This window comes from Elephantulus edwardii, unplaced genomic scaffold (assembly GCF_000299155.1).
Source record: "Elephantulus edwardii isolate Elephantulus edwardi_28Jun2011 unplaced genomic scaffold, EleEdw1.0 scaffold00010, whole genome shotgun sequence".
Lineage (NCBI taxonomy): Eukaryota > Metazoa > Chordata > Mammalia > Macroscelidea > Macroscelididae > Elephantulus > Elephantulus edwardii.
Genome location: NW_006399760.1, coordinates 21234216 through 21258865, shown reverse-complemented (window position 1 = coordinate 21258865; position 24650 = coordinate 21234216). Strand labels below are relative to the sequence as shown.

General features: G+C 42.2%; 1 protein-coding gene across 1 annotated transcript; it reads left to right on the top strand.

Annotated features, from left to right (window-relative positions):
- On the top strand, positions 1-20389 carry LOC102848993 (rho-related GTP-binding protein RhoE-like). The gene is made up of 5 exons (XM_006880767.1): positions 1-373; positions 816-903; positions 13533-13642; positions 17067-17201; positions 20010-20389. Exons 1-5 carry the CDS (start codon positions 224-226, stop codon positions 20259-20261), a joined length of 735 nt encoding a protein of 244 aa, XP_006880829.1. The 5' UTR covers positions 1-223; the 3' UTR covers positions 20262-20389.
- Positions 20390-24650: the final 4261 nt, after the last annotated feature.

Sequence of the window (24650 nt, the reverse complement as noted above, 5' to 3'; positions counted from 1 at the left end):
AGCAGTCGGATCGGAATTGGACTTGGGAAGCTAGGTGTGGAGTCAGGCAGAAAACTTGTTGGAAGGGAGTAACGAGTCGGCTCCTCTCGCTCCCTCCCCCGTCTGCGCCGCGCTTCTGGGGTTCCCACCAGCCTTGCGATTTTTCTTATCTGTTTCTTAGAGAAAATACAATTTTCCCCCCTAAGAGAAAATTCCTGTTCACAGAGAAAATAAGGCAAGATCAATGAAGGAGAGAAGAGCCAGCCAGAAATTATCCAGTAAATCTATCATGGATCCTAATCAGAACGTGAAATGCAAGATAGTAGTGGTGGGAGACAGTCAGTGTGGGAAGACGGCGCTGCTGCATGTGTTCGCCAAGGACTGCTTCCCCGAGGTGAGTGCGCTTGGCCGGGCTGCGCGTCCAGGGTGGCTCCTTCGTGCACCCCTCTCTATTTCTTAAAAAGTCATCTTTCTCACTCCTTACTACTTTCCCCTCGTTCGGCTGCCGGGAGAGGGAAAGTGAGCTGGAAGCATTTAGGGGTTGGGACGCGATGGCACAATTGGTGGCGTCTGAAACTTGGCCTTTCATGTGTGTGTGGAACCCTGGGGGTTGGGAGATTTGGGTCAAAACGTCTCCCGGAGCGGGCAGGGGACGGCGAGGCTCAGAGAAAGGATGTGGGAAAGGGTGCACGAGTTTTTAAAATTTTTTCATAAAAGAGACCAATCCCAAACCTGGGGTCCTGGGAAGGAGATTTTCTTAGGGCGTCTGCGGGCTTCGTGGATTTTAAGCTAATCTCTCTGCTTTCTCTCCTTCCTTATCTCTCTTCTTTGCTCAGAATTACGTCCCAACAGTGTTTGAGAATTACACAGCCAGTTTTGAAATCGACACACAAAGGATAGAGTTGAGCCTGTGGGACACTTCGGGTAAGCGCGTCTTGGGGTCGCGTGGCGTTGGGGGCGGGCATGCTTCCTTCCAGCTGCTCCGGGTGCGCGGCGGTGCCCGGGACCTCGAGCCTGGGAGCGTTCTGCTTTGACCTGCGTCTCCCGGCGCCAGGGCCCAGGTTAACTTTGCCCCCTCTGAAAGATTCCCACGTTCCCCGCTGGGTGACAACTGTGGCCGTTCTGAGTGAGGGGAGGGGCGGGGAGGTGGTAGAGTGCGGGTAGGAGGGGGGCATTGTGCCTGCGGAGTGACCGCGCGGCTGGAGCCGCCAGTGGCGGGGCAGCAGGGGGTTGTCACGCCGTGGGGACGTGCCTGAATCGCCTGGGGGGGGAGTAACCAAAGAGGTGGGGGGTTCGGGGCGGGGGGGGCGTGTGTGCGCTGCTGCGGAACTCGAGGCTTGGAGAGGGCTGGTGGTTGGAGCGGCCGTGCCCGGGCCGGGGTGGTGAAGAAGGGAGAAATCCCCGCCGCGACGCGGTACGTGCGGAATTCGCGCTTGGGGAGAGTACGGTGAGCGCGGGCGGCCCGGTGCGCGTGACGTGACCGCTGCGCGGAGTGCGCAGGCGGCGAGGGCCGCGCGGGGAGCGGCAGGGTTCCCCGGCTTCGCTGCGTGCAATCCCCGGTCTACTCCCGGAGCTGCGGGCCTGCCTGCTGCCTCCGTGCTGACCTGCCCGCCGAGCCCCCTGCGTCCACGCGCTTCCCGGTCCACGCCATCCCCTCCTGACTCCTAATGCATCACCGCCTGCCAGCCCGGCCGCCAGCCGCGTTCTTCGCCTTTGACCTTGTTGTCCAGTTGAATTATTGCACCCGTCGGGGGTTCTTTTTCAAAGGTCGTGGGGTTCAAGGCCGGGGTTAGTGCCTTCCCATGCTCCCGCCTCCCAACCTTTCTCGCGAGGGCGGAGAGGGCCAGGATACCCCCTAGCAGGAAGGCTCCAAATCGCGGCGAGTTCAGGGCCAAGTCCCGCATGTTGGGGCCAGGAGACGCGATCCTGGAGGCTTGGGCCGGGACCCAGACACCCGCCACCCCTCCAGCCCTGCCTGGGGGCCGGAGTGCCGGCTTCCAGGAAGGCTGCCGCCCCAGAAGGAGGAGCTTGTAGGAAGGCCCAGTGAAGCCCCTTTAAGCTTAAGTCTGGGAGGTTTAGGAGGGGGTTGGGCTGCAGCAAGTGAACTCAGCCAAAATTGTAGCGAAACTAGCGACACAAGTGCCAGCACGCAGGTTTTGCTGTTAGGCGAGGAGGTGGGGCCCCGGAGGTGGAGCTACGTTCTGCTGGGAGGGGCTTCCAGGGGGTGCTTCTGTGCACTCCACAACCCCTGGCCTGAACCTCTGGTGTCCCAGAAAGATTTGAGCTAAAGGAAGGAACCAGACCCACCGGGTCGCCAGAGGCCGTCTCTCCACAAAAGCTACACATGAGCGCCTCTCATGGTCCATGCATGCCAAACGCTCAGACTTCCTTCAGCCTTGCCATGGGCAGCGGGGCCACCAGGATCTCTTTTTGTTCCGGACATTCCACACACACTCCCTCTTCTCCAGAAGGTGGTGATACATGGAGCCTAGTGCTTATTTACTTAAGAAAGGAATTCCTGTCCTGGGAATCCTTACACAGCCTGGTACTTAATGACAAATGAGAGAGGACAGTTCCTATCAATAATTAGCTCCTGTACTTTGCCCCTCCCAGGCTCTCTTTGAACTCAGTGTGTGTTGAGATTATTTAAACCTGGGGGGGGGCTCTTACGTCTGATCCAGATGTCTGTGTTACCTGTATAACCTCTAGAACCTCATACAGCCCTAGGGGTTGGTACACCATATTAGTCCTATCTTTGCGTTTCACAGTTGACTGACTTTAGTTCATGGTCATGGTTGATCTGGCCTGTGAAGCTGGGTAGATCCAGTCTTCATGAAAGACTAGGGAGTCTTACAGATGGGGTGAAGGAATGAGTTGGGCTATCCCTGTCTCAAACTTCAAATATCACAGGACCACCAACAGAGAAAGAGGAACACATTTCCAAAACCAGAAAATAATACTTTTTAAAAAAAGAGGTCAGAAAAGTAATGAACAGTTTGTAATTGAAGGTGATCCTTTCCATATTCAAATAAGTGTAATTTCAGATATTGTCAAGTATTTCATGAAAAATACAATGTGTTGTCAACGCACACAGTAGGCACCCAGTCGCATCTGTTGAGTGAAGACAAGCATAATGATATGCCTAGTTGCCATGGAGATGAGGACACTTTCTGGCATTTATCATCACTGAATTACCTGTGCACAAAGAATGGCAAATTTACAAACACTGTTTCTCATCAAATTAAAGATAATCACCTGAAATGAAGTCTGTGGTGAAATAATCACTTGTATTTTTATTTAATGAAACAACAGCCCATACACACTCAACTGGAAACATAAAGGTTTGAAAACTATGATTAAGAAAATACTGCACTGCAAAATTAACCAGTAATGAAATCATGGTTGGAATACAGATTTTATACAAATGAAAAAGAGGCATAAGGGAGTTATTTCAAATTCTACTATGTCGTCCTTGAGGTGAAATGTTAGTTAATTAAACACAGTTATCAGATATTCCACCAAAAATGTGTTGTCTTTCATAAACAAAATGCATCTAACAAGAGCCAATGCATCAGTGACTAATCATTTCCAGTATCTTTAACATTTTTCCATTTCATCTTAAGTTTTCCCTGACAAATTTCTGAACAGGATTATTTTCTGACAAATGTTTGACGTTTTCTTTGCCCACTAAGACTTTTGTTTAGTTCAGATTGTGAAAATAATTGCATGTGCCTTATGCCTCTTGAGACATTTATTATTTCCAACTGCCAACAAATTAACTCTGAGCCAAGCCTCAAGTCCTAACTCACATTTTCACTTTCCTCTTCCTAGGACTTTTGTGAAAGTTTATGATTTCTATAGGGGAAACTTGATGTGCTTACTTGTCTTGTCTCACTTAGGGAGAGCGATGGCATAAACTATTTTACTTTGTCTGGTACATGAGTCCTCTTAGTCTTCTAGCAGAGGGACAACTACTTGGGTAAACGACTTCTCTCCCCTTCCTGACTTCTAGAGTCCAGCAACATCTAGAAGGGGATTGTAACCCCCTACCAAAATGATGTGGAGCAAGACTGCCAAAGTGATGTGGCAGAGAACAAAGTGAAAATGTAGAGTGTGCAGGACCCATTTGCAACAAGCAAAACCAGTAAAAACTGGTTTGCCCTGGAGCTGTTTCCAACTCATAGTGACCTCATGTGTATCAGGGCAGAACTGTGTGTGCTCCATGGAGTTGTCCTTGGCTAAATTCCTCAGAATTAGTTTGCCAGGTTTTTCTTCTGAGGCCCGTCTGTGTGGACTTGAACTTTGTAAACTTCTGATTAGCATCCAAGTACTTTAGCGATTTCACCACCCAGACTCCTTCCATAAGTGAGAAGGAAGTAATTCATGTTTTCCTTTTGATGGCTCAATAACTTAAATTCCTGGTGCTTCTCTGTCTCTTCAATGCCTTTCTGCACCTTCTAGTGTGTACATCCTTTGTTAAACCCTAAGATAGAGTAAAGCATGGGCCTGCCCTGAAGAATATTACAGTCTAGTTGGGTTGGTGAGGCTGAGAATGAAAGGAGGAAGTTGTCCTCGCTTACTGTAACTCATTGTATACTTATTTTGTTGTTGTTATGTGCCGTCCAGTTAATTATGACTCACAGTGACCCTGTGACCAGTGAATCTGAACTTTGCCCTATTCTGAGCCAACCTCCCTGTTTCTGACATAGCTGACCACATTGCCACAGCCACTGAGTCAAACCATAAGGATCCTAATTGCCGTTGAGTTCAAGCATACTCTAATACCTGGTTGTGTTCTTTGAGATATATATATATATACACACACACACACACATTTTCCCACTCTCCACTGCCATCTAGTTATCCTACTCAGTGACTCTATGAAGGACGGGAACAGAGGTGGCTTATAGAATTGCCAAGGCTGACTCTTTGTGAGAACACTTCTCATCCTTTTTTCCCTGAGAGTGACTGGTGGGTTCAAACTTTTTTTTTTGTTTTTTTTGTTATGTGTTGTTGAGGCTGAACTGACCCATAACTGACCCTCCATTGGATTTTCAGAGGTTATAAATTTCATGGAAGGAGATTGCTGTCCAACGTTCTCCGATGGAGCAGCTGGTGGATTTGAACCACGTGCCTTTGGATTGGCACCACAGTCCTTTACCAGTATGCCACCAGAGCTCCCTATCAGCCTTTTAGTGAAGAGTTACCTATTCTCTCAGGTTAAGCAACAGCTTCATTCCACTGCCCTGTGCTTACACCAAGCAGCCACAGTATTGAGATGATTGCTTATGGCTGCTTCCAAGTATTTTGGCCCCTAAGATGCAAACAAAACTGTTTTTAAAGGGAAAAATGTGCTGTGCATATGCTAAGATTTGTGTCAGGTTAGTTTTTAGATGAAGGTCCAAAATGTCTCGATTTTACTGGAAAAGATTCCTTTCTCACTATAAAGATGAATATTTTCATTAGTAGTTGTGGAAATGCTAATGATTCTCAATGAAGCCCAGTGAGTTTCTTTTTTTTTTTTCCCCCAGTGAGTTTCTACAAAACAATGGATAATGGCTTCAACATTTTGAAGTGATAAATGAGACCAAAGTAATTCTATCATCTTAGGCTTCAAACTCTGCCACATTGGCCAAGCAGAGGAATAATTTGTAGTATGAAGCCAAATGCCTGCTAATAATAGAAACTTAGTCATTGAAGAATCACCATATCTTTTCCTAAGAGATTTGATTGCAGTGTAATTTCAGCACATGTGATTTAGGGAGTAATAATCACTCATGCCAGCTTGTAGCCAAGGCAAGTTAATGCACATTTTATTTAAGGCATATTATTAAAAGCCTTTTAAAATATTCAGTTCAGCTGTTAGAATTTCCCCACAATAATTCTGCTATTGTCTTATGAACACTCTTTTGAATCTTGTCATGATACAAGCTTCTCTTAGGCCATGAGTACTTAAGTCAGCACTTCCTGAATTACTTTTAGTATTATTAAGAGACAAGGTAGTTTTTTAATTGTTTCAGGGTTGAGTTTTTGTTTTTGTTTTTTGGTTTGTTTTTTTTTTTTAACCTGAAGGGGAAAGGTCTTAATTACCTCACTCCCTTACTCAGAGAGAGGAACCCTGTTTGCAGTATTTGAACCCTCAGCTGCTAACCAAAAGGTCAAGATTTTGAATCCAGCAGCTACTCCACAGAAGAAAATGCAAAGTCTGTTCTTTAAAGCTGTACAGTCTTCACAGCTCTGTAGAATAGTTTTACTCAACCAGACAGGTCACCATCAGTTGGACTCTACTTGATGTCAGGGGGGTTAGCGTACCTTGGTGTTTCCTTTGAGCACAAACTGCTCTGTAAACACAAATCTATGTGTATTCAATTTATGGCTTATACATCAAGTGTGAAGAATGATCTTGGTGACCTCTCCTCTAATGAAATGTCTATTAAAAGGCATGGTCCTGGCACTGTTGGAGAGTAGTATGTAATTAATCCAGAAAAATCTTCAAAATAGGTCACTGGTACCTTGCTTGTGAATACTACATAAAGTAACATATCTAAGCAAGACATATGGAATGATTATCAAATCAGCAAGCATGTTTTAGGACCTCCAGGCCCATAGGCCAGGCTAGATGTTGAGGAAAATGGGAAACACAATAAAAACTGTTAAAGTTTTTTCCATGGTCACCCAAGAAATCAGCTGAGGATCTCAGACAAGTGTTGCATTTAGGTGGAAAGAGAGGCCTTTGAGCTGTTCCTTGAACATAGTAAATCTTCTCAGAAAGCCATCTAAGAACATCACAGGACAAATAGGGGACATAGATGCCCTTCCTCATTTTTTGTTCTTTCGAACCTGTTCAAAAGAGTGTGCCTGGAAGTTCTAAAGCTGAGTTCAACAAGGTCCCCAAATCATTGGCTGGTCCCATAGCCAACCTAACCCCTTGACTCAGTGTTCATTGAATCCAACCACAATTTCCTCCTTTAGATTCAGTCCCTCTTTCATGGAAAGTCACTTAATTTAGTGGCTGTGAGTAAAAACATGATCCAAAACCAACAAATGCTGAAGAAGTCTAACTTAACCTGAGAGAAAGGGAGAGGGTCAAAATGAAAAAGGAGCCAAAGGAAGGAACATCATTGCTAAAGGTGTAAACATCAAGGTCAAAATTGCAGAAAACCAGACATTTCATAAGATGGTAATGATCCAAAAGAGCTTAGAGTTAAACATGTACCTTGAACTTTCTCACTGATGGTCTGTAAGAAAAGGAAGTTAAAGCAGAACAGTTCTGAGTTTAGGCTCTAGTTTCCCAAAACCAATGACTGACTGCATTTTGAGTTTTGGCTACCATGCAGTGATTTCCATTAAAACAAACCCATGAATTTCATTCCTAAGTCTGCATCTGTCTCCCTCTCCCTCTCCCTCTCCCTCTCCCTCTCCCTCTCCTCTTCCTCCCCTCCCCTCTCCTCCCCTCTCCTCTCCTCTCCTCTCCTCTTCCTCCCATCCCTCCCTCCCTCCCTCCCTCCCTTTCTTTTCTTTCTTTCTCAGATTTTTAATTGTCCCCTCCACCCTCTTTGGTCTGGCTTTTTTGCTAAGTTGTCCATTCAATTAGGGATCCAGATTGGTCATTCTGATGCCATCTGAAATAACCAGATGTTTCCCTTTTAATCCAGTTATTTTGCATGTAGATATGACACTAAGGACCAATAGTTTCACCAGTTAGCTCATGGTGTCTAGTGGACTCTGCCAAATGAATTAGCTGTGCTTCAGCCATTTTTTTTAAACCCTATAAAAGTCATCTCACTTGTTACAAATTGGAAGCTTTTCTGTATTCCTCTTTGCAAATCAAAAACTTCATTGACAGTGGGACCTAAGTTGCACCAGAAACTCAGCCAGGTGACGTGCACATCGATTTTGAAAAATGAGCCCAGTGACACCATATTTGGAAAAGCAGATTTCACTCATTGGAACTCTTGAGTATTATATATGAAACATAAAAACTTCAATCTGTCACTCACTGTAATGTGATTTTTTTTTAAAGTGCTGCATACCAACTCTTTGCCCTAGAACTACATGACTCACAATGGCACCACTCTAAGTAAAATGTATGTCTCTTAGATAGCCCAATAAAATAAAATAAAAAGTAAGCTAAAGGTTTATTTAGAGTTCAAAAGGATGAATTTTATCTCTCCCTCCCTGAATTTGTATCCAAGTAGATATTGAGCACCCCCAGAAATAGGAAATAGTTACACCATTATTATAAGAACATACAAAGCCTCACAGATTTTCATACTATCATAATTCTTATTAATCAGAACAAATAGAGGCAGCAAACAAAAGGCCTTTCCCACAATGGCCTGTTGCATATTTATTGGCCCTGCATTTATAGTGTGGCTTGTGCAGGAAAGGATGAAGAAGAATCTTAAACTGAGCCAGATACAGAACTTCTGCCCAGACTTGATTCACATTCTTGAGATTGTTACTAATTTGAAGCATTCACTCCAATTAGTGATGGCATGAGGAAATACCATCTTATGGGATGGAGCATACCTTCTCATGTGTTAGCTGCTGTTGGTTACAAAAGTTCTTTTGGTGGTTACTGAAAATACCACACTATTTTGGCATGCTAATGTATTGGGGTACTGTTACCAAGCATACAAATTTTTGGTATGCTGTAATTCTACTTTTATTGTTTCTTATGGAGGAAGGAAAGTGTTTGTTTCAGTTTAAGCTTCAAAAGATAATTTATGAAACACCAAACTAGAGAAGTTTGCAGTTCTCAGACTTGTATGAAGCCTGACGGCATTCAAACTGGTTTTGCCAAAGGTTCTAGAAAGCTTCCCTTTTGGGCACGAATCATATGTATACATTTAATTATGTACATATATGGTGTTCTAGCTCCATGAATTGATGACTTAACCTGGCAGGTATGCATCTGAAGAATTAGTTTCTGGGTGAGGCACCCTGTGACTGTTCCTAGGCTGGAAATCTTGTTCTCATCCGGAATTAATGATCTTGAAGACAAAGATGGACAGACCTGAAATATCAAAAGCCTTTTGAACTTTGCTGCTGTTTGCCGAAGTAGAGGACCTCAAATATACTTCTTTTAATTAATCTACACCTGAAAACAGCCCTTAAAATGTGTGGTGTTAGAGCATACACTTTTTGTTCATGTAGGATAGTTGTTTTTATACAGTGTGGGGTTTCATGGAGTTTACCCATTAAAAATCTGGCAAGTCAGTCAGAAAGGGCTCAGACCAGTGCTGTGTGTTTGGAGTTTGTCCAGAGTAAGAGAAATAAAATGTGATGCTCCATCTAAGAGTACCCATTAGCAGGAAGTATATTCCATACTCTGAGTTTTATTTTACAAGGAAAGCTCAGGATCCACACTTAATGAATCTCATTTGCAAAACTGTATGTACATACGTACAATATAGCATATACTTACCTAGAATAATGCAGTTAAAAGTTCAAAAGTTCATTCGTGGGGGAATGCTTAGCATTCTGTATGTGGTGGTTTTAGTTTTGTAGCTACTTAAGAAAGTTTTCAAGGTGATTTTGAGGGGGGGAAAAACCCCAGAAGTCAGTTTTCTCCCTCCCACCCCCATGTTGCTGTTTAGCTCAACAGGCCATTTTGAGACTTTCCTGGAAGAAGAGAGGGATTAGGGGCACCTAGTGTTCCTGTTTATAGGCTTACTTTCTTCTCCTCATTTCAGTGCAGCTTCTGCCTTCCCATACTGCTTCTCATTCCACAGGCACATTCCTGGAATTCCTGGCTTTTTCCTGGGCTTGAGAGCTAACCCATACAGGCCTGTGATCACACCGTGTATTCCTCCTACTTGGCCTGCCTTTGTGCAGGGGTTTGAGCATTACAGGCACGAAGAGGGAAGAATTCTGTGTACTTTAACAGGGTAAACACTGGGACATTCCACAGGATTTGGGGTTCTGAAGGATTTGTGTAGCTGATAAATTGTTAGACTTTTCCTAGTAGAAGAGTTCCATTTCTACAGGGGAAAAAGTAGGGTTTTTTGTTTTGTTTTGGTTTCTGGTTTGTTTGTTTTTTTGGTTTGTTTTTTTTTTACAAGCCCTCAAAAAGTTTGAGCTAACCTATCAGGAGCATCTTTGTGAAGATGTACTTGTGCAGTTAGTGGGTAGGTGCATCATGAATATAATTCATAAAGATGGAGATGGGTTTTATTGCTGCCTTTGGATGCTGTTGATGATCTACAAGCAGCATTCTTTCCCTTGCAAAAGTAATAGGACTGGCTCAAAATGTTACTCCTCATTAGGTCTTATTAAAAATACCTCTTTCTGTCAACAAGCAAAGTGGCTTGTTTCTCATCTTCTTTGACACTGCATGTGGATTTTCATTCAAAACAGTAAATCCAAGTGAAACAAATTTCCATAAAAATCTGTTTAAACTTGCAGAATCCGTTTCATTTTAAAAGCGGGCCAAAGCCTGCATTCTGCAGCTGTTTGAATACAGACAGGCTAAGCCTAGTGTGGAGGAGCCAGCTCCCTGGCTTCTGGTAAACAGGGGTCTGCAGCTTGACAGAGGGCTGAAGACAAAGCCACACCTCCTTTGTGGCCTGAAGTGGGTGGGGGAGGGGAGCCCACACACAAAGGGAGGGGAGTGCTCTGTTGCCACGTGGCAGTCACCTAAAGGTTGAAACCTCCTCTCTAGATTTTCCTAGTTACCCCACTTTTCAATATTTTAACACCTTTAAAAACCTGCCTTTGATCTGAATGAGTTGTAAGTACTCCCAGCCTGGGAAGTGCTTGCTGGTGTGGTTGAAAAGGTAGAGTAGCCACAGAGAGTTGGCTTGCCTAATGTGAGGGATTTCAAGAAGGCAGACACTGAGGTGGGCCCAGGGACCCAACAGTCCCAGTTGTTGGGGTTCTCCGACTTGCTGGCTTTAGAATCTGGTCCTTTCTTGTCAGCTGTGTGACTGCTCAGGTCCTGTTTGGATTTCCTCTTCTATTTCCCCGTAGGATCTCTTAGTACATGTTTGGGCAGCCATTCCCAAATGTTTACAGCAGGCACTGTGTAAAAGTTGGATTTTAGACATAGAAGAAACAGGAAAGGCTAGAATTGCACAAATCCAAACTTAATAGACTAGCAGAGAAATACCAAGCTGTCGAAATACCTTAAGTCACCTCATTTCAGATTCCTCTCAGATATGTTTAGATTGATGAACTCAGGAATTACTCTCTTCATCTTAGAGTCCTTTGAATTCTGAAAAGACAGCAGCAGCTTGTCATTTGCAGAGACAGCCTCATTTTAATTTACCTTAATATCTGAAAATGACTTGACTTTCGAACACTCAAACCTGAAGGAAGTAATCTTTCACTTGGCAGCCTCAGCTTCCTCGGGACCCTGCTTCCAGATGTAGACAGAATTGCTTCACTTCAGGAAAATGCCTGGCTGCCATTGTCTCTCCTGGCTCACACTTCCTTCCTGTTCCTTTCCCTTGATTTGCCAGCACACCTGGCCTGGAGCTGTCACTCTGCCCTGGAAGAAGGCACCAGTGGTGTTAGGCATGGGTTCCAGTGTGACTCTCAGGGACCCAGAAAACCTGGCTCGGGGCACCTCACCCTAACACAAAGTAACTTCAGGCCACAAGAGCAGGCTTCTGAAAATTCTCGTTTTGATGGAAATATTTGAGATTGTTTTAAAAGCTGCTTTATAGTCTTTTTCTCCTCCTGCCTTTGACGGTGCAGGTTTTGATTTGTCAGGGGACAACATGTCATGTTTTTCTTCTAGAAAGGGAAAGTGATGTCAAAATGAAATTAGATTTCAAACAGACTTAGGTGGTTGAGATTGTCTTTCTCTTCTTTAGAGTCACATACCAGCCATCTGTTTCTTAGCCTAGTGAAATGATATTTTTTTAAAAAAGTAGATACAGATATACTTGTGAAATACTGTTCTTGTTTATGTGCCCTCCAGTTGGAACTGACTCACAGCTGATCCTCCATTGAGTTTTCAGAGGCCCTAAATGGCATGCCAGGAGATTGTGCATCTTTCTACTAAAGAGCAGCTAGTGAATTAGAGCCACCTACCTTTGGGTTGACAGCATGACTCTTTACCCCTAGGCCACCTGAGCTCTCTTGTAAAATACAAGTATATTGAAAACAAAAACGTAAAAAGTAGCTGTTGGCAGGTTGATTTAAATATGTATCCACACCATTTTATAACAACTGACTTCATGTAATTTGCTCATCTTTCTGCATTCTTAAATAAACAGAAGGACTTTCTTGAAGGACTAGAGGCTTCTGTGGTTGGAACAATTGGCTGGTAATTTGAACCTTGGGAATCTCGAATGGTTAATACAATTCACCAATTAACCAATTAACTGAAAGGTTGGCGTTTACAGTCCCACCTCAGAAGGAAGGTGAGCTGTGGTAAAGTTTAGGAGGACTCTTCTGCTTTGGCACACGTGGGGTCCCTGTGAGTCAACTCGACAGCCAGCTTTTTAAAAATCTGAACTTCTGAGGGGGACCTTGATCTGCTGTCATTGTCAAGAGCTTTTTCACTGTGGAAAAGTGACATGCTGTAATATGGCATTTACTACATTCTTTGCTTGTAACAGGAAGAAAGTCTGTAGGTTTGAGGCTAAGTTTTAGTAAGCAAGCTCACAGGTCAATAGCTTATTCAAACCTGTAGCTTGGAGGCAGGGCCAGTAGCCTGATGTGGTTTGCAGGGGCTGTCTTTGTGTGGCTGAAGTAGGCCATTCTCTTCCTCCGCCACTCACTCACACTTCGCTATGGGAGAGTCAACTCAACTCATCTTTAGAGTCAGAAGTAGTGCACCAGCAGGTTTTAAGAGGCTGTACATTGCACGGGAACAGATTGCCGGTCGTTTTTTCCTTGGAGTGGCTGGTGGGCTCCAGCCTCCCCTCTTTGAGTTGGCAGCACTACTCTGCATGCAGACTGTGTCACCAGAGCTGTCTTTAATTTTGATCTCTGTTCCCTGGAAGTAACTCAGGTTTTGCTTGCTACCACTCAGCTTTCCTCAGTAACAACGCAGTAGTAATAACCAGTTAATACTTACTTAAGCCTTTATTACATTCCAGGCATCGTCTGGGTTTGGTTTTGTTTTAACACTAGGGAGATAAAGTGGTCATCTATGAGTGAATGGAAGAGATACTATCCGCCTCGTAGTTTATGAATGAAGAAGCTGGCAACAAGAGGCCTAAAGCTACTTTCCCGCCCATTCTGTGGTGGGGATGAATTTATGCTCAAAGTCTGGGGTCTCCAGGCTACTTCACTGGGCACTTTTTTGAGTTCTGGTCTTTGAACCTTGCAGATTTCAACTTCAGATCCTGTCCCCTCCCCTTGAATTCAGGTCAGATACAGTGGAGATTTACTTATTCTCCTGGTTGAAAGAAAGGGATTACTGATCTGGCCTTTGTTTGTTCTCATTCTTTTATAAGGATTAAGGGGAGCAGAGGTGGGGCTGTGATGTGGCATTCAAGCGATTTAGCTTGAAAGGGCAGACAGAGTTAATGCATGACAGGTGAAGGAGATTTGCCTCTGAAAACTCATGTCTCTGTTGTTTTCTTTCTTCCCAGGTTCTCCTTACTACGACAATGTCAGGCCCCTCTCCTACCCGGATTCCGATGCTGTGCTGATTTGCTTTGACATTAGTAGGCCAGAGACTCTGGACAGTGTCCTGAAAAAGGCAAGTACTGGGGGATGGTGGCACTACTCTGTATGAAATAGAAACCTGGCTGCCTGGGCAGCTCAGGGCCTCTGAGTAATTCCCAGCCTTTGATTTTGTGGTGTAAGTACTGAAGAAAACCAGCCCATGCCAAAGCAAGGATTCCTCTCGTACCTATCCATAGTTTTGATGATGAGCCTGTGATAAATTTTACCTCATAAAGCTATGACTCAAAACACACTTGTAGAGCTTTCACATGTGTTCTTGGAGGGGCAGTAATGCAGCTCACAGTTCTTTTGGCTGCTTGTGTGTATGTCTTTCTCCTTCTCCCACTCTTGCACCTTTCCGCCTTGCTTTTTTTCTCTCCTCCCTTACCTTCTTCTCTCCCTCCCTTCCTTCTTTTAGTCAATTATTCTTTCATTCATGCAACAGATTCCACTGTGATTGTATTGGACCCTAATTCAACTGTTGAACCCACTAATCACTATTTTAACATAGACAGCTGTGTTACATTAAGAAAGTTTCATTAGAAACAGGAGCAAATACAGGAGAAGTAAGGGTGTGTTTGCAGGTGTTAGACAACATGAATTTTGAATAAGTATAAGGCAGATACTAATAGCAGCTGTTGTTGTTGTTGTGTACCATTTAGTCAGAACCACCTTGCAGTTGACCCTCCAGTGAGTTTTCAGAGGCAGTCAATCGCACAGGAAGAGATTGTCCATCTTTTCTCCTGTGGAGCATCTAGATTTGAACTGCGCTCCTTCAGGATTGCAGTCCGCCTTCTTGCCACTAGGTCACCAGACATTCCTTACAGTAGCAGTAAGCATGTTATAAATTACATGATCCTGGCCTCTGAAGACCACCTTCAGCCAAATTGTTTAGGTGGAGAGCTGGGGAATAAACCAGGCAGAGGTTCACACGAGGGTCCTATTACAGGGTTGGTCACCGGTCCTAGGAGAGAGGAGAATTGATTGGCAGGGTAGTCATAGAAGTAGTCAGAGAGGCCATGCTTTAGTCATGGATTGGATTACCATTTATCAGCTATTAACTATACTGTATGTGCTGGCCTAAGTGCTGTGGCATGGGGGAAGCTGACTTTCCTAGAACCCCCCCCCCCCTTTTCCTTACAGTAAGATGTAGACAGAGGATGTGGTTGAGAACAGAGGGCTGAGCTGAGTGGTAATCCGCATGACCACATCAGGGCTGAGCTGAGTGGTAACCCGCATGACCACATCAGGGCCCAGTTGGAATGTCTGCACGAGAAATATCCTTGTGGTTGGCCTGGGTTTGTTTTTCCTTTCCCCATTTGGTTTTAATTTTGAGTGTACCTTGTGTGTTCTCATTAGTGTGTATTTTCCCATCACCTGTGACTACTTGTCTCTGTGTCACAATGAAATTAGCATTTGAAGGTAAACCTTCAAAAATGTTTTTAGTCAACACCATAAATAATAACTAGTTAAATGGAATAGGAATTTTGTCACATCAAAAGATCTGTTTTGCCTTGCAACGCCTTTTAATTTTGAGTAGTGTTGTGTGTCTAACACAAATCATGCTGATGCTGGTTAGACTCGGGCAGGCGTACACCTCTCCTGCCTTCAGTGCTTGTAAACAATTGCCAAACATGGAGAGGGAGGCCAAAGCTATTAAAAGCTGAAGAGCGACATAACAGCATGCCTAGTTCTTGTCTGTAGATAAAAGAGATTGCTTATTTACCAGAGTTTTTTGCTTGATGTAGTATCAGGTTATGCATAATTTATAGTGAAAAGCCTTGCTCCTATTTGATTTGCTTTTGTCTTCTCAGACCAAATGAATAGTGATGTTGGCCTTACAGATATTAATGAGTGTGCTTCACATCGTGCGAGGTTTAAGGCTCATGATAACTCCTGTTATGGTTCGTCTTGATTAATTGAATCCTTTTAAGTCCTTGGATATCAAAGAGGTTAGAGTGACTTAACACAGGAAAGGCTTCTTATTCTGCTTTCCCCCCGCCATTCACCTTCCATTTCTAACTCCAGGACTGCCTGGTATGTGTAGATGCTTCTCAGTAATTCTGGAAGGAAAGAAAGGATGAAAGGAAAAAATGAACTCAGGGAGCAAATTAGGCTCTTTGGAAAATGTGTTACTGACTTCAGTCCGTGTGTGCTTTGTCCACGAACATGTAACTCTGGGAATGTCTCCTCTGCTGAACTTGTAGAATATTCCTGCAGGGTGTCATCTTAACTGTCTTCTCCAGTTCTGTACTTAATATATATGGCATTTCAACCCTCCCTATTCTGTGAATGTCTTCCAGGAAGACCTTATTTTCCAGTAATCAGGTTCCACTTATGGTAGGCAATTTCATCTGAGTCAGTCAAACTGTCCTGCACTGGGTTTTCAGTGGCTACTTGTTTTTTTTTAAACAGATTGTCAAACCTTTCTTCCCAGGTACTTCTGGGTAGACTTGAACCTCTATCCTTTAGGTTACCAGTGACCATGTTAACCACTTGCACTACCCAGGGACTGTTCTGGAAAGTACCAATAGATCTATTGCCATTGAATCAGTTTTGACTCATGGCAGCCACACGTGACCACCACAGTATTTAATAGTGAGTTTAATATCTTTTGGTGAATATGGGTGAGGTCAAGCACCATATCCTCGTGTCAGCCCTATTAATTTCCTCTTCCCCACAGCCAGAGATCTTTCTGCATCTGATGGGATCTCAGGCTTGAGGACACAGAACCACAAAAATTTATCCATTTGTTCTTTAGTGAAAAATTGTGGTTCTTTCTTGGTGTATTTCTGGAGGCTCCAACACTTCTTTCTGGCTAAGCTGGACTAAATTGAAACATCTACCTTATGTAACTCTAACATGGGGCATATGAGTTACTAAAGCCAGGCTAGTATGCCTTCCTAATAGCCTTTGAGATGATTTCTTTTTTTCTTTTAGTAGATATCATCATTAGTCTATAGTGATTTAGCCATTCAAATAGAAGCTTCTTGTAGGCCAGTGGTTCTTACTCATTAAATCTGCCTCCTGGTAGATCCCAGGACATGATGGTCATCTGTCTTTGTTGATGGGATCACTAAGAACATACCTGGCTTTTTTGGCTCTGCCTAATTCTCAGCCTCACATACTGTGAAGTAATATACTCCACATAGCTGAAGATGTCATCACTCCTTGTGATGTGTAATTATTCCTAGGGCGGTATTGCTTTCAGAGATACCCCAATAATTAAGAAATTATTGAAAGGACCTTCTGACAATACACAGCAAGTCTCTTGCACTGTGGACAGATAAGTCTCAGAGATGGAGAATAGATAATAACAGGCATTCATGTTTTCAGATTCCTATTAACAAGATATAAAATTTACTGTCTCCTTAGAAGACAAATACAGATTTGTGTCTTCATCATATAAATGCTAGCACTTTGTTAATTTTCAACCCTATTTTTTTCTTCTTCTATAGTGGAAAGGTGAAATCCAGGAATTTTGTCCCAATACCAAAATGCTGTTGGTTGGCTGCAAGTCTGATCTCCGGACCGATGTTAGTACATTAGTAGAGCTCTCCAATCACAGGCAGACACCAGTGTCATATGACCAGGTATGTATCTAGTCATTGTGCACATTTGGATTTTAAAAAATGAGAGAAATATCCCTTGTAGTGAATCAAGTGGAAATTTCTTGATGGAATCAACAAATAGTAAACTCAACTCTAGGTAAATGATTTGTTACAAAGGAGTTTTTGTTGTGCACCACAGAGTTGGAACCAACCCTCTAGCTGGGTTTTCAGAGGCAGTTCATAGCATGGGAGGAGATTGCTCATCCGTCTCGTGCAAAGCAGCTGGTGGATCCAAACCATGTACATTTAGGATTGTTGGGATTGTTGTACAGCTTTTTACCACTAGGCACCAGAGCTCCCTCACTAAGGAGTTGTAGTTGTTGTTGTTTGCCATCAAGTTGGAAATGACCCATAGCTGACTCTCTCTCTAGCAGGTTTTCAGAGAGTTAGTCGCATGGGAGATTGCCCACCCTTCTTCCGTGTAACAGCTGGTAGATTGATACCTCGTGCCTACAAAATTGCAGTTCAGCTTCTTACCACTAGGGCACCAGAGCTCTCTCCAGCTTCTGACCATCTGGAAGGATGCTCGTGGTTCTGGGCTTGTGTCTCCGAAGTGAACAGCTCAGCACTTTAAGTCCTGAGCACAAATAACTTAAAGCAGCAGAGTGAGCACTAAGTAATCCAGGGATGAAAACCCCATTCATTCATTCATTGCCATCAACCCTCCATTGGCTTTCCAAGGTATAATTCACAGAGGAGAAGATTGCCCCAAAGAGGCCTTAGGGTTAGCAGAGCAAGTCCCTAGGGACTAGGCCACCAGAACTTCCCTACCAGGGACAAGGTATGGCTGATAGGATGATATTTGAATATTGCACTCTGTCCAAAGCTTCCAGTACTTTTCAGTGGCTCACTGCAGAAGACTTCATATGTGTTCATGAGTAAATTGCTGTTGTTGACTGTCCATCCTTCTCCCACAGAGCAGTGGTGGATTCGAACCAAATGCCTTTGCAATTACAGCAAAGCTTCTTACCACTAGTCTACCAGAGCTCCCTATGACTAACTTTTGCAGATGTGATATAAAATGTGAAATGCTGTCTCATTCAGGCGAATAATCACATGCCATTTCATTACTGCAGGAGACTTGATGGCGTATAACAACAAAAACAGCAGTTCATTGCTGAGTTACAGAAAGAGTTGTTCAAAAGCTACCTTGTGTATCTCTGCAAGTCCACCTTGGTTTAAAATTAAATACTAGATTTAAGAAGGAATGTTACCAAAATTAAGCAGCTAATTTTATTTTACAGTTGACTGCATAATAAAATACTAGGGAGGGGAAGACAATTCATTTTTTTAAGTGTTTAGAAAGAGAAGTAATACATTTCAGAAGCTCATGCTCTTAAAGCCATATTCTAAAGGAAGTTCATGTTGGAATGTTGTTGTGTATCATTGAGTCAGAACCAACTCATAGCTGACCCTCTGGAGGGTTTCAGAGGCAGTTAATCACAAGGGAGGAGATTGTCCATCCTTCTCCCCTAGAGCAGCTGGTGGCCTCGAACCATATGCCTTAGGGATTGCAACACGGCTTCTTGCAACTAAGCTACCATAGCAGCACTTTTAATTTACTATTCATCATTTTAAATCCTGTCTTAAATATCTAATTAACAAAAAGTTCATTCTTTAAATAATTTCCTTTCTGCTTATATGCTTATTTTTATGTATCTTATTACCCAGATTTAGGAATTATGCTTATCCTCTTAGTATTTGGATCCTAAGACATAATCACGTAAAAGTTAAAACTGATTCTAAACTCTATGCTTTACATTTGTTTAAAAAAACAGCAGCAACTTAGGGACTAGCCTTGAGTGCCATTTCTGCTCAAGAAGAGAGAACTTGAGTGTCCCATGATGCGCTGGGATGTTAACAGCCACATCTCCATGCCAGAGCCATATAGAAAATTTGTAATTTATATTCCTGGTCTTCAGTGACTAATTCAGCTGTAAGATTTGCTGGTAATTTTCTCCTTTGCTTTGATCTGGAAGACTTGTGCCTCTGGTTACTCTGGGTTAGAGTTGATCGTGAAGATATAGAAGCTTCTCTCAATTACCCCATACTAAGTATTGGTGATCAGTCTTTCATTTATTGACAACCTAGTGGCACTAGATTAACCTTCAGCACCTAAGAGGAATCAAGAATGATCTATTGAATGATTATTTAGCATCTTTTCTTAGGTCCTTGACTGTAAATATTTAGGAAGGTATTAGTAAGGCCATTCAATTTAAAAATATGTGGATTTGACAGCAACACTTGAAAAATGTAGCCAATACATTATAATCATTTTTTGATACATTATTGTTTTCTAAGGCATTGTAGTGGCCTAGTAAAGAGTTGCTCCATTTTACTGTGTAAATAATCAGCTTTTTGTGACGTATAAGACAAAGTATCATCAGGATTTAAATGATAAATAGTAAAGTGTTGCTTTCCTTGATGAGATGGATTGATTCAGTGACTGGGTTAATGGGGGAAGGTGTGTCAGAGACAGTAAGATTGGCACGGGATAAAGCAGGATTCAGAATGTTGTACATAGGGTCACTATGAATCACAAGCAACTCGATGGCACATAGCAGTGACGTTCCAGGGTGAACTTCCTTTAGAATATGATTGCAAGTTTTAAAATGATAACCTCCTCTCCTACAATTTACAACTTCTGAAAACCCACTGGAAGGTCAGCCATGAGTTAGTTCTTACTCGATGGCAATGAGTTTTTATTATTATTTTGCACTGTTAAAGGGACATGTTACAACTTTCCCCAAAGATCTATTGTTGACTAAAATCCCTTCTTTTGCTTTTCAGGGAGCCAATATGGCCAAACAGATTGGAGCTGCTACTTACATTGAATGCTCGTCTTTACAGTCTGAAAATAGCGTCAGAGACATTTTTCACGTTGCCACCTTGGCATGTGTAAACAAGACAAATAAGAACGTTAAGCGGAACAAATCACAGAGGGCCACAAAGCGGATTTCACACATGCCCAGCAGACCAGAACTCTCGGCAGTTGCCACGGACTTACGAAAGGACAAAGCCAAGAGCTGCACTGTCATGTGAACCTTCCGTTATCTCTCATGAGGACAAGGGAATCTAATGTAAAAAAAAAAAACAAAACCACCACCAACAGAGCGAGAAAAGGTGACATCTGAACGAAGTGTACCGCCAAGTCCCATAGACTGGAGGCGTCAGGCATTTGAGAGGATGCCCACAGTTTTGGAATCCTGTCCTTAGCTTCGGCATGTAGACCAAGTGGTGGGAAGTTGAACACCTTGGAGAGTTTTGAAATGTGACTTGAAAAATATGCCAAAAAAACCTGAGAGATGGAAATGAGCTGGGGTTGATAGAGGAAAGCGAGTACCTCCGAGAAGATAAATTACGCTCTGAATGGTGCTTGCGTTTTTCTTTGTTACAGTCTATTCATGGATCTCTACTTTGATTTAATTTTAAAATGTTTTAATTTCCTTTACAAAAAAAAAATATATATATATATATTAATATACCGTCCTCACTGGGGAACTGGCACTGTGACATTAGCGTTTAGTTTTCTAGAGGATGTGATCTAATTTCCTCCCAGCTCATCATTAAAATGGAAATTGTATCAGGACCCATGGGGTATCCAGAGGAAAAACTTTCTGAGGCTTTGAAATCTGGCCTTCCTGAAGATAGCTGAGCAAGATGGTTCTAAAGAAAGGTGTTTTGCAGTCTTGCAAGATATGCAGTCCAGCACTACAAAGATTGCATAGATCAAATTAAAAAAAAAAGTGTCCATTTTTATTCAGTTTGATGGTTTGTTCATCATTGTGACTGTCATTAAAAAGTGGTAAATTGCTCAATGTAATATCTTGTGCTCTGTTTAGAAGAGTGTGTGTTTTTTGGTTGGGGTTTTTTTTATTGTTGTTGGATTTTTTTTTCCATTGTTGATAAAGTTGCCAAGTCAGATGAAGGGTGTTTTGGTTTGATGTCATAGAATGGTCCAAGGTGGAAAAAAGATGTAGGTACTGTTTTCAGCAGAAGAGATAATGAAGAAATAGTAGCAGAAAGCACAGTTTGTGAGTAAAACAGTGTGGATTTAAAAGTACAAAGCAAAAGGCCCGTTAGACATTGCATTTGAGATGAAGCACTAAAATTGGCAGCATCTGAGCACCTGTTGGTTTCACGTTCTTTAAATGAGCATCCGTAAGAGAAGGACCTAACCTACAAAAGCTTTAGAGAATCCCTACAGGAAAGTGGTACGTTGTCAGTCCTGACAGTAGAAGGACATTTCTAGACAGTGACTGCTTGACCTTCCCAGATTTCAGCCAAGGCCTGCATTTAATACTTGACTGCTGTGGTTATATACAATAATCAGCATTTAAAATAGTTTACAGGTATTTTTGACCAGTTCTTTCTAGACCTTCTTCCAGAGAAGATTCCAGATCTGACCTGTTGGCGCTTGTTGAAAACGAGCTTTCTTTCCACTGATAATGCTTCATTTTTGAAGTGTTAAAGCTGTGCTCCCATTACATTGTGTCAGGAGAGAAGACTAAGATGATCACAAAACTCAGTTCTGTCTTACAAGCACTTTGTTTTGTCTCTGCAAGAAAGTGCCATTCCAGTCATTTCCCATGAAATACAGATGTTTTACCAACATAACATGCTTTGATGCAGCATTATGCTTTGGGCAGTATTACAAAATAGCTGGCAAGTGCTTTCTGTATTTAAATATTGTAAAAAGAAAATAAGTTATAACTGTTACCAAACAAGACTTTAGTTGCCTTCTCCCCCACCTCCCCAGTTGTTGAAGTCACTTTGTATGTTTGTTTGGTCAATGATTCTGCAGTATTTATTAAAACATACTTTTTCTTTTCTTCAAATAAAAAAAGTAACCATGTCTTTGTCTAAATGTGATCTATCTTTTATTATGTGCTTCCCAATTGAGCTGTTGTGTTTTGTTCTTTTATAGAGATGACTACTGAATTGGGCCCCACCACCCTGGTACCTCTGATAGCCTAGTGAGATAGCCTAGTGGGTAAGGAGTCATGCTGCCAACCCAGAAACAAGCATTTCAAATCCACCAACAGCTCCATAGGAGAAATAGAGTCAGTCTCTTCCCATGAAAGTCACAGCCTCTGAAACCCCACTGAAGGAAGGGTCAGCTGTGCATTGCTTCTGACTTGAGTCCAGTGAGATTTTCTGAGTAGTCTTTGGGGTTTAGAGTTTTAAGTTTTTGAAAGAAGTATTAATGTATTTAAGAAAAAAAAACGTTTTCATTCTTTGAACAAATAGTGCCTACAATTATACAACTTAATTGAAATTGTTTAAACTCAAATATTGAAACAGTATCATATGGCCACAGGTCACTGGCTTAATCCTGATGTGAGCCAAGATTTTATTTCTGTCCTAGTCTCTAATTCAGCCATCCATCTTGCAACATATGTTCTATCTCATAGTGGCTAATGATATAAAAGGATGCCTTAGGATGCACTTTATAGAAATGAAACTTTATAAAGACTTTTGTTTCAAGGAAATGGCTCACATGCTTGTAAAAGTTGGCAGGTCCCAAGTCTGTAGGTCAGATCTCAAGAGAGCATTTGTGGAGTCCAAGCCGTCAGCAAGCAGGCAGAATCTCAGGCTGCTGGCTTTAGAGGCTGGTTTTAGTCAAACGTTTTAGTTATGTGGTATAGCTGTGTCACAAGATTTGAAGACTGACAATTTCAAGGTCTGCAAACATGGCAGCCCACTGATTCAAGTCTGGAGGGCCACAAACTAAGTTCTTTTTTTCTTTGCTGTCGAGTTGGAGACGACTCATAGCAACCCTATGAAAGAAAGACCTGAACACTTGTAAACTTTCATCATTTCTCCACATTCATAGAGTTTCCAGAGGCAAGCCATTTCAGAAGTGGATGCCACTCCTGCTTCCAAGCTTGTTTTAAGCTCCACCAAACACTGTCCCCTGTGGGTAACAAGCTGAGTAGTAGGATGAAAATCTAGTGCTTTCCTCCCCCAATCACTGCAGGCTATACCCTTCAGAAGACTTGACTTTAATCAGATCAAAATGATCATAACTTTAGACATGATCTTCCAATCTTGCCTCATTAACTTCTAATTGCTGTGAGTCAACTGACTCAGCTGACTTTGCAGTAGATTTTCAAAGGCTGTAAATCTTAGGAGAGGAGATTGTCCATCTTTCTCTCTGAGCTACAGATGGCTTTAAATTGCTGTAGAGGGACTTTGATTTAGCAGTGCAATTCCCTATGGACCCAGCCACTCCATTATACCATGTATACTGATGGCCATGACTGTGCAGCCACACAATATTAACCATCACAGTGGCTCAGGGCCCAACTATTGCAACAGTTGAGCCAAGAGTAGGTGATTTGGAGAGAGAACAAACAAAAATTACCCTGTTCCTGCTAGCTACATCTTTAACACAAGACAAAACTAAAATACACTTCCCAAGGCCTGAAAATTCTAAAGTGCAGAATAACTTGGGACCAAAAGACAATTTTTAAAAACACAAACAACAAACTACTACAGTCTCTTCCAATTAATGACAGTTCTTCGCCTGATTACTCCATGGCTTGAACTCTTTGCAGGTTGACTGCCCATCTGTTTTCCCATGGAGCATCTGGTGAATTTGAATTGCTTACTTTTGCTTTAACACCTCAACTATGTCACCAGGGCTTCTGAGACCTAATGCAAAAAAGAGGTCAGGTCCCCAAAAACCCAGTTGATCCTCATTTTTTTTCTTACGAGTTTTTTAACTTACAGATTTCACACTGATTTCCAAAGGTACTCCATGTGGGAATTGTTTAACTCAGTGATCCTTTATACTCAACTAAATTACTTCAAAGAAAAACTGTATCCTTTAGACATTTGTTAAAATTATGTTAGAAATATTTATTATTGCTTAGAAGTAATCCTCAGAAGTTCAAATAAGAATGGAAATCAGAAGATCTAGCAGGAGTGAACAAATCAAAGATCGCTGACATTAGAACTATTTTAAAAAGTTTGAAAAGCACAAAACCCAAATATGTAACTCATTGGCAAGTAGCAAAGGAAATAAAAATGCTTTTCTAATCCTCAGTATTGAGTAATTTATTCTAAGCATAATTTCTAACTCAGGCTTGTAAGAAACTCGTTTTTCAACGATGACTAGTACAGAAAAAAATGCAGAGATCCTGCTGACCTTGCGGTATTTTCTAAGGAGTATGGTAATGTTTCCCTCTGGTGAATTGCACTTTTCCAATGACTTTAGTTTTTTAATCAGAAGCAAAAGAATTTGCCTTCAGCCTTAGGCAACTATGGCTTCCTTTTCTCTTCTGACTTTTTGCTTCAGCAAACATTTATTCTAAGTGTTCTGTGAACATTCCATTCTATTGATTAATGATCATGATTAATGTCTTTTTTAAATACTGAGAGTTGGTTTTCAAAGTTCAAGTAAGACTTCAAATATTTTTCTTACCT

Excerpts from the sequence above, each read along its gene's own strand:
- LOC102848993 (XM_006880767.1), top strand. The coding sequence starts at position 224 with ATGAAGGAGAGAAGAGCCAGCCAGAAATTATCCAGTAAATCTATCATG. Across the intron at positions 374-815 it reads CCAAGGACTGCTTCCCCGAG|AATTACGTCCCAACAGTGTT; the intron begins GTGAGTGCGCTT and ends TTCTTTGCTCAG. Across the intron at positions 13,643-17,066 it reads TGGACAGTGTCCTGAAAAAG|TGGAAAGGTGAAATCCAGGA; the intron begins GCAAGTACTGGG and ends CTTCTTCTATAG.